The 7,938-nt window shown below is 47.7% G+C and overlaps 1 protein-coding gene across 6 annotated transcripts in view; it reads right to left on the reverse strand.

Moving 5' to 3' along the window:
- Positions 1-7,938, reverse strand: part of ARHGAP44 (Rho GTPase activating protein 44) — a 185,085-nt gene that overhangs the window by 54,356 nt on the left and 122,791 nt on the right. For all 6 annotated transcript variants that reach the window (XR_005784025.1, XM_040453167.1, XM_040453163.1 and 3 more), the window contains one exon: positions 5,873-5,949. Coding sequence is in view for 5 of the 6 variants with exons in the window: in XM_040453167.1 (XP_040309101.1) it covers positions 5,873-5,949 (77 nt within the window). In the remaining variant the exon portion in view is untranslated. The remainder of the gene's footprint in view (positions 1-5,872; positions 5,950-7,938) is intronic.

Genomic DNA, 7,938 nt, shown 5'->3' on the forward strand with positions numbered 1-7,938 from the left:
AGCTATAACCACCATTTGGCTCATGCTACCTAACGAAAAAATAACTAACCAATATAGGTGTGAAAAAATAAGTAAACGAAGTGACCGCAGACACGGATTTTTATGGCTTCAAAGATCTGGATTAGATTAAAAAATAAAACAATTATACTTAACATGGGTGTATTAAAATGAGGACACCTTCCTACGTTACCTTTCTTTTCTTCCTTATTTCCTTCTATTTTCCCCATAAATTCTACCCCTTGGCCCACATCTTGGTAATTTATTTATTTGCTCCTCTGAGTGTGTAATTTTTTTTATTTTTTAATTAATTAATTATTTTTTTTTTTAAGAGAGAGAACATGTGCGAGCAGGGAAGAGGAGGAGACAGAGAGAGACAGAGAGAGACAGAGAGACAGACAGAGAGAAGGAGAGAGAGAGAGAAGGAGGGAGGGAGGGAGGGAATCTTAAGCAGGCTCCACACTCAGTGCAGAGATCCTGGTGCAGGGCTCGAACTCACGAACCGTGAGATCATAACCTGACCCAAGATCAAGAATCAGATGCTCAACCAACTGAGCCAACCAGGCACCCCCCACATCTTGGTAGTTTAAAATCCTACATCTTTCCCCTCCTTTTATAGGGAATTTTATTCGTAATAGATAAATCACCTATTTTGAGATCACAAAGTAGTGATAAGATGTGGAATGAGACTGTGGAAATAAAGAATAAAATGACAAGGAAAACACAGAAACATGCGTATGGACAGTAATCTGCCGGGAAAAGAGACCTTAACCGTGAATTTCAAGGTACGGTCATCTTGCCAGCCACCTGTTCTATAAATAAACTCAAGAACTGTCCTGCTTTGTCAAAAGAAGAAAACAGGGATTCTTGACCAAGAAGCGTGAGCTTTAAAATTTGCAGAGCAGAAAGGTCTGCTGGGACACCATCGTTCGCTGGGAAAGATGTCATCACTATACAATCTGGGGGAGGTGGAGACAGAATACCAGCTGGCTTTCATGAAGGGGAGAGGAGAGAAACGGGCCAGAAATAAGGGTATGAGATTTTAGGGATCAGGAGGAGGGTCAAGGGGGCAAATGCAAGAGAAGTTCAAAGCAACCGGAAGTCAAGAGGAAGACTTTTCAGAACGGGAATGTTCCTGGAATGGGACATTTATTATTTCCTCCGGCCAGTCTCCTCCTTTCCTGTGTCACTGTCATCCTCTGCTTTGTGAGGCCCTGCCCCACTCCTGCTCCGATGTGTGGGCCCCAGAGAGCAGCCAGTTTGGCATGGCCCTCACTGTGAGTGGTCCAGATGAGGGTCCCTGATGCAAAGCAACCCCGTGCCCCCACCCTTCATCACTGTGACCAACTGACAGGCCAAGAAAGTGGCATGGAAGCAAAGTCCGGACAAATGAGCCTCCCCTTTGTACTTCTAGAACTAGAAAGGGTCAAGGGTCATGCTGAAGAGACATGAGCCTAGAGGACCATGAAGACAATGGACAGAAGAGGCCCGGATGTGGAGAGCACAGGTGACAGATGAAGAACAGCTACTGCCCTCCCTTCCAGAGGTACTTAAATCGGCCACAGCTCCAGAATTCACTTCTAATTAGCCACTTCCTTACTTCCATGAGCTGCTCAGGATCCTTCCCCAAACTCTCCTGCTTTATTTATATTAGTTTATCTGCTTCTGAAGAAGGCAGGTGTCTTAATCTGCTCAGGATGCCATGATAATATGCCACACACCTGCGAGCTTGAACAACAGGAATTGGTTTTCTCATAGTTCTGAAGACTGCAAGTCCCAGGTCAAGGCTCTGGCAAGGTTTGGGTTTGGGGAGGGCTCTGTTGCTGGTTGGCAGAGAGCTGCCTCCTCACTCCTCAGCACACAGCCCTTCCTCTGAGCGTGGAGGGAGAAAGAAATCTCTCTTCCTCTTCTTTTAAAAAAATTTTTTTTTCAACGTTTATTTATTTTTGGGACAGAGAGAGACAGAGCATGAACGGGGGAGGGGCAGAGAGAGAGGGAGACACAGAATCGGAAACAGGCTCCAGGCTCTGAGCCATCAGCCCAGAGCCTGATGCGGGGCTCGAACTCACGGACTGCGAGATCGTGACCTGGCTGAAGTCGGACGCTTAACCGACTGCGCCACCCAGGCGCCCCTCTCTTCCTCTTCTTATAAGGCCACCAACCCTACTACGACCTGACTTCACCTTAATTACTTCAGAAAGGCCCTATCTCCAAAGACAGTAGGGATTGGTGCTTCGACATATGGATTTGGGGAGGGAAAACACAATTTAGTCCACAGTGGGACCCAGAAGCATCAATTCAGCAGAAATATGACGTGTTCTGGACTCAGAAGGGTTGATATTAGATACATGCCCAGAAAAAAAATGAGGCAGACTTTGGAAAGGAATGGGGCTCCTTCTGTAACCATTGTCCAACCAAACCTATCACAGAAACGACATTTGTATAACATTCAGTTCAATTCAATTCAGTTCAGTTCAATTCAATTCAGTTCCATTCAGTTCAGTTCAGTTCAATTCAGTTCAGTTCAATTCAGTTCAATTCAGTTCAATTCAATTCAGTTCAATTCAATTCGCATCTTTAATCCAGCGTAAAGCTTCCTTGAGTTTTTCCTCCATCCTCCTTATCTACAACCTTTTACTCAGCTTTGGTCTTCTCTGAGGATATGAAGGCTTATCAAATTGGCTTTTGAAACAGATAAACCAGATATACTCGGATAGAGGTAAAGACACACCTCGAATTCGAATTAAACACTGGAAAAATGAGGTGGATTTGACACTACTCACCCTAGTTGTAGTAGAATTCAAAGATCTAGTCACAATGATCAAGAGCGTGTGTCCACCTGGGACATGCTGCACAGTGGAGAGCATAACTCATGAAGGACCAAACAAACAAGACTAAAGAAAGGTCTAATAATCAGAAGAAGGACATCACAAAGAACAGAAGTGCAAACTGACCACACGGGGAGGCTGGGAGGGGTGGAGATCAGGGCAGGGAGAACCCAACTGTTCCAGAAGAGCGGCTGGTGATCTTGCTACTGAACATTTGGTCTTACTCTCACTGCTGCCTCTCGGGATGCAGTCCTCATGTGGGCTGACGAGCCAGGGGTCAGGGAAAAGGCAGAAGTTGGGGGTGGGCTGGCTTCCGAAACAACGAGGGTTGTGAAGGGTCTCGGCTGAAGTTCAGAGGCATAAAGATTTGGATAGGGGAGGCAGCGATTTCCTCCCCGAATCCCAGCATATAAGAGATGACGGGCTGGAAATGTGCAAGAGTTCATTAGATGGCAGAGTTCATTAAATCATGGAAAGCAGGTTCCTAACGATGCTTCTCTATGGTTTCAGAATCTTTACGCCACTTGGTGTCACCATCAAAAACACACCATGTGACCACATGGACCATGACTGCCCACGCACTCCCCATCTCATAAGGAGAGTGAACAAAAATACGAATGTAGAGACACCAACTGCGAGCCCCTGATGCTACTAGCATCCGGCCCCCCAACCAGAAGCTCCGTGTTGGAAATTCAGGTTTCCCTTACAGAAGCAGAGAGAAGCCCTCTGAGCTAAGAACCAGGTCCCCACAGAAGGAAATCACTCTACAAACCCAGGAGCAAGGCATCTACCAGTGGGACCAATAGCATGTGTTTCCTCCTCCTGTGTGACTCCCACATGTGGGTCTTGAATGCTGACGTCATGGGAGCATCTGTATGTGACCCAAGCATGTAGTCGTGAGCGATGCCAAATGAATACTCCCCATACAACCTGCTCGGTTTCCTCCACATACGCTAAGGAGAGAGCCTCAGGGGGCGCCTGGGTGGCTCTGTTGGTGAAGCGTCCAACTCTTGATTTCAGCTCAGGCCATGATCTCACGGCGCGTGAGATCCAGCCCTGCGTCAGGCTCCGCGCTAACAGTATGGGGCCTGCTTGGGATTCTCTCTCTCCCTCCCTCTCTCTGCCCCTCCCGTGCTCATGCTCTCTCTCTCTCTCTCAAAATATATACGTAAACTTTGGGCGGGGGGTGGAAGGAGAGAGCCTCAGATCAGGGTCAGAATAGCTCTGACAAGCTTTCTGTTCCTCTTCCTTCTTAACAGAAGAAGAGTGTCAGCATCACCACCTTCCGTAGGCAATGGGATTTAACAGCACTGGCTTTGCTTTTGTCCAGGTCACTTTCAGGGTGTAGCCAGTACATACACAGCAGGGGCTACCGCGTTTCGGTTTCTGGGAGCGCTCCACAATGTTTCTAACAGATTCATTGGGAAGAAGTGAATCAACTTTTTACCAGATGTGTGGCTCCAGATGCCCCCAAAACCGTTCAGGTGGACTGGGAGTCTGGGAAACACAAAATTAGCTAAAGAAATCTTTGTTGTCTCTGTTGATATGACCCGTTCTATTTCTGGTCTTGGGGGACTGGTGTACATTTCCTATTGGTCTGGATGCAGAATTGCAGGGTCTGAACCAGTTACCGTAGCTGCCTCTGCCTCCTTTTGTAGAGCAGTTGCAAAGTGTTAAAAAAAAAAAAAAAAGGGATAAACGTGATCTCATTGGACACTGAAAACAATCCTCAAGTCAACCCACAAGTGGCGTTACTACCCGTGGGCAGGTGAGGGCACTGGAGTTCGGGGGGCAGGTGGACTGAGTAACCTAACCAGGTGGCCTGGATCTGGGAACCTCACCAGAGATTCCTGGTTCAGGATTCTATATTGCATCTCTTGGCCCAAGCAGATCCGTCTATTCTGGGTTTGTTTTTGTTTCTTTTTCTCAGGAAAATCAAAAAAGAGCTGTGCAGGTGATTAAAACTGACCGCCCAAAGGGCCTAGAGTCGAACCAAAATGTGCCTTCCACATTCGTATTCGTGAACCTACATTCCTTCGAGGTGTGAGCTTGGGCGCACACACCAGTGCAAGGATTAGAAAGGTGGATACGCGCCATTGGGACAAAAGGAGGCCAGAGTCAATGGTGGCGTCTCGGAGCCTCTGGAGGTTCCCCTGCTGTAACAGGCGCTTTCTGGGGGCTTCTGGGAGACAGTGCCGGAGGAGAACAGCACAGTGGGAATGGCGCTTCCCTCATAATAGTCTTGGGTTCAGAACACGGCTACAGAGGGGACAGCTGCACCACTGGCCCCTTCTACCCCAGCCACACTGCCTTCGTGCGGTACCCTGGATACGGCAGCCTGACTCCCCCCCTCAGGACCTCTGCACGTGCTCTTCCTGCTGTGATGAATCCTTCGGCACCCAATCTCTGCATGGCTACCTCGTCATTTGTGTCCCAGACCAAGTGTCACCTCCTCCAAAAAAGCCTCCTCTGTTTTACCCTAACCTAATGTTGTTGCCTTCCTTTCTCCATCATTCTCTCTCAAAATTGCACCGTGCTACCTTCATTTTTTTTTTAATTAATTATTTTGAGAGACTGAGACAGAGAGAATGTGTGCGTGAGCAGGGAGGGGGACAGAGAGAGAATCCCAAGCAGGCTCCGCACCGTCAACACAGAGCCCAACATGGGGCTCGATCTCACGAACTGTGAGATCACGACCCGAGCTGAAACCCAGAGTCGGATGTTTCACCGACCGAGCCCCCCAGTTATCCCAAGTGCCGTCTTCTTTATATGACTCACGGCTGCCCGAAATCACCACGTGTTCACTCCTCATCTAGGGTTTCTGTCTCCCACACTAGACTTCAGCCCCCAAGAGAGCAGGGACCCCATGTCTCTGACTCATGACTCTTACTGCCAGTGCCTGGCACATTGCGAGTGTTCGGAAAAACTTAGTCAATGAAAACATAGTCAACATGCAAACCCCTACACGCAAAGCCCTACACGCCACCCCCCTCAAATATGATCACTATTCCTTCCAAGAAGCAAAAATGAAAGCGGAGAAACTCTACCTTGTTCGTGACGAATCCATATCCAACACCAACTTTGCTAAATGTTTCCTCTGCTTCTGAATATTTGGGATTTCCACCTGTGGTTACAGAAGGTAAGAGACATAGTCAAACTGAAGTTCCAGACAAATTCTTTTAGTTTTTAAAATATATATATTTAAAAAAATTTTTTAATGTTATTTTGAGAGAGAGAGAGAGAGAGAGAGAGAGAGAGAGAGAGAACGAACCAGCAGGTGTGGGGCAGAGAGAGAGGGAGACACAGAATCCGAAGCAGGCTCCAGGCTCCAAGCTGTCAGCACAGAGCCCGACACGGGGCTCGAACTCACGGACCGCAAGATCATGACCTGAGCTGGAGTTGGATGCTTAACCGACTGAGCCACCCGGGAGCCCCAAGTTGCAGATAAATTCTTAAAGAACCACGGACAGCCAGCCATCCAACAAGTGTGGTGGAGGGCTCCCAAGCCTTATTTCCGGATGAAACCTTTGATTCTTGATCCTGAGTTGACCTCTGCTCTTTTTTTCACCGGACACCTGCCAGGCCCCCCATCACCCAGACCCTGTAGGGGTTCTGCTCTGCTCTGCTCACTGATGCCTGGCCTCATTCTTGTTCCTACCTCAGCCAGCAAAAAAAAAAAAAAAAAAAAAAAAAAAGGGCTCAATCCCAGCTCTGTCCTCCACACCAGGGTCACAAGTGGAGAGCAAAGCAGAAAGAGTGGACACACGGACCTAATTCAAAACAGACAGCAGGCGGATGACGGAGACGAGTCTCAGGAGACCTGAGATCCGATGAGGAATGCAATCAGGACATATTTTTATAGAAATTCAGTAAGAAGTTTTTCCAAAATAAAGACCAAATAAACACAGCCATGGCTTTGCTCGGCTACAGCAAGTTCTTCCGTAGTGGGTGTATGTGGATGCTCTTTTTCTATTTTTATTTCTAAAAAAATGACTTCTCTCAACATCCCGGGGTGTGGGATTTGGGGTCCAGGCTTAGCCAAAGTGGGGCAGGAAGTGAGAATTTCGAAGGGAAAATTGGCTGTACATTGAAACCAGCATCATCTCAGGCTATGGTTTTTATAGAGAAGGGAGAAATGGGAAGAAGATCTTCTGAGCAGGGATGACTGACGTATGGGAGCTAATAACTCCTGGCAGGTAAGAGAAGATGTGGCCCTGGGCTCCCAGAGTCATCACTGCCCCCAGAAGCAAAGTTGGAGGGTCACAGGGACATCTGGGTGGTGTTAAGTGAGCCTCAGCATCCAGGTCAAACACATCCCTTGGGTTTCAGTCAGGCTTTGCCTGGGACCCCAAACCACCTTTATGAAGAGAGAAGGGCCTCTCACGCATGCTGTTGGTTGAGCAATGGCCTCTAACCGGATGGTATCTGAGAAGTCTAGAGCTGATCTCTGTCAAACCACCATATATAGGATTTTCTCCTTGAATACTTTTAGGCACCCAAGTATTTATTTGCCCATACATTCTGTCACAGAAATTGCATCGGGAGATGTGGAGGTGCTGGGGGCAGTCCGGGAAGGAAACCAGACGTGGTCTGGAGCAATGCTAATCCAATATGGTAGCGTCTAGCTCCTGGTGGCTACATCATTTTAAATTCTCAGGAACACAACAATAGCCAAACTGTGGAAAGAGCCTAAATGTCCATCAACTGATGAATGGATAAAGAAATTGTGGTTTATATACACAATGGAATACTACGTGGCAATGAGAAAGAACGAAATATGGCCCTTTGTAGCAACGTGGATGGAACTGGAGAGTGTGATGCTAAGTGAAATAAGCCATACAGAGAAAGATACCATATGTTTTCACTCTTATGTGGATCCTGAGAAACTTAACAGAAACCCATGGGGGAGGGGAAGGAAAAAAAAAAAAAAGGTTAGAGAGGGAGGGAGCCAAAACATAAGAGACTCGGGGTGCCTGGGTGGCTCAGTCGGTTAAGCGTCCGACTTCGGCTCAGGTCACGATCTCGCGGTCCGTGAGTTCGAGCCCCGCGTCGGGCTCTGGGCTGACAGCTCGGAGCCTGGAGCCTGTTTCAGATTCTGTGTCTCCCTCTCTCT

The sequence above is a fragment of the Herpailurus yagouaroundi genome, unplaced genomic scaffold (genome assembly GCF_014898765.1).
Source record: "Herpailurus yagouaroundi ecotype Mexico unplaced genomic scaffold, PumYag 208, whole genome shotgun sequence".
NCBI lineage: Eukaryota > Metazoa > Chordata > Mammalia > Carnivora > Felidae > Herpailurus > Herpailurus yagouaroundi.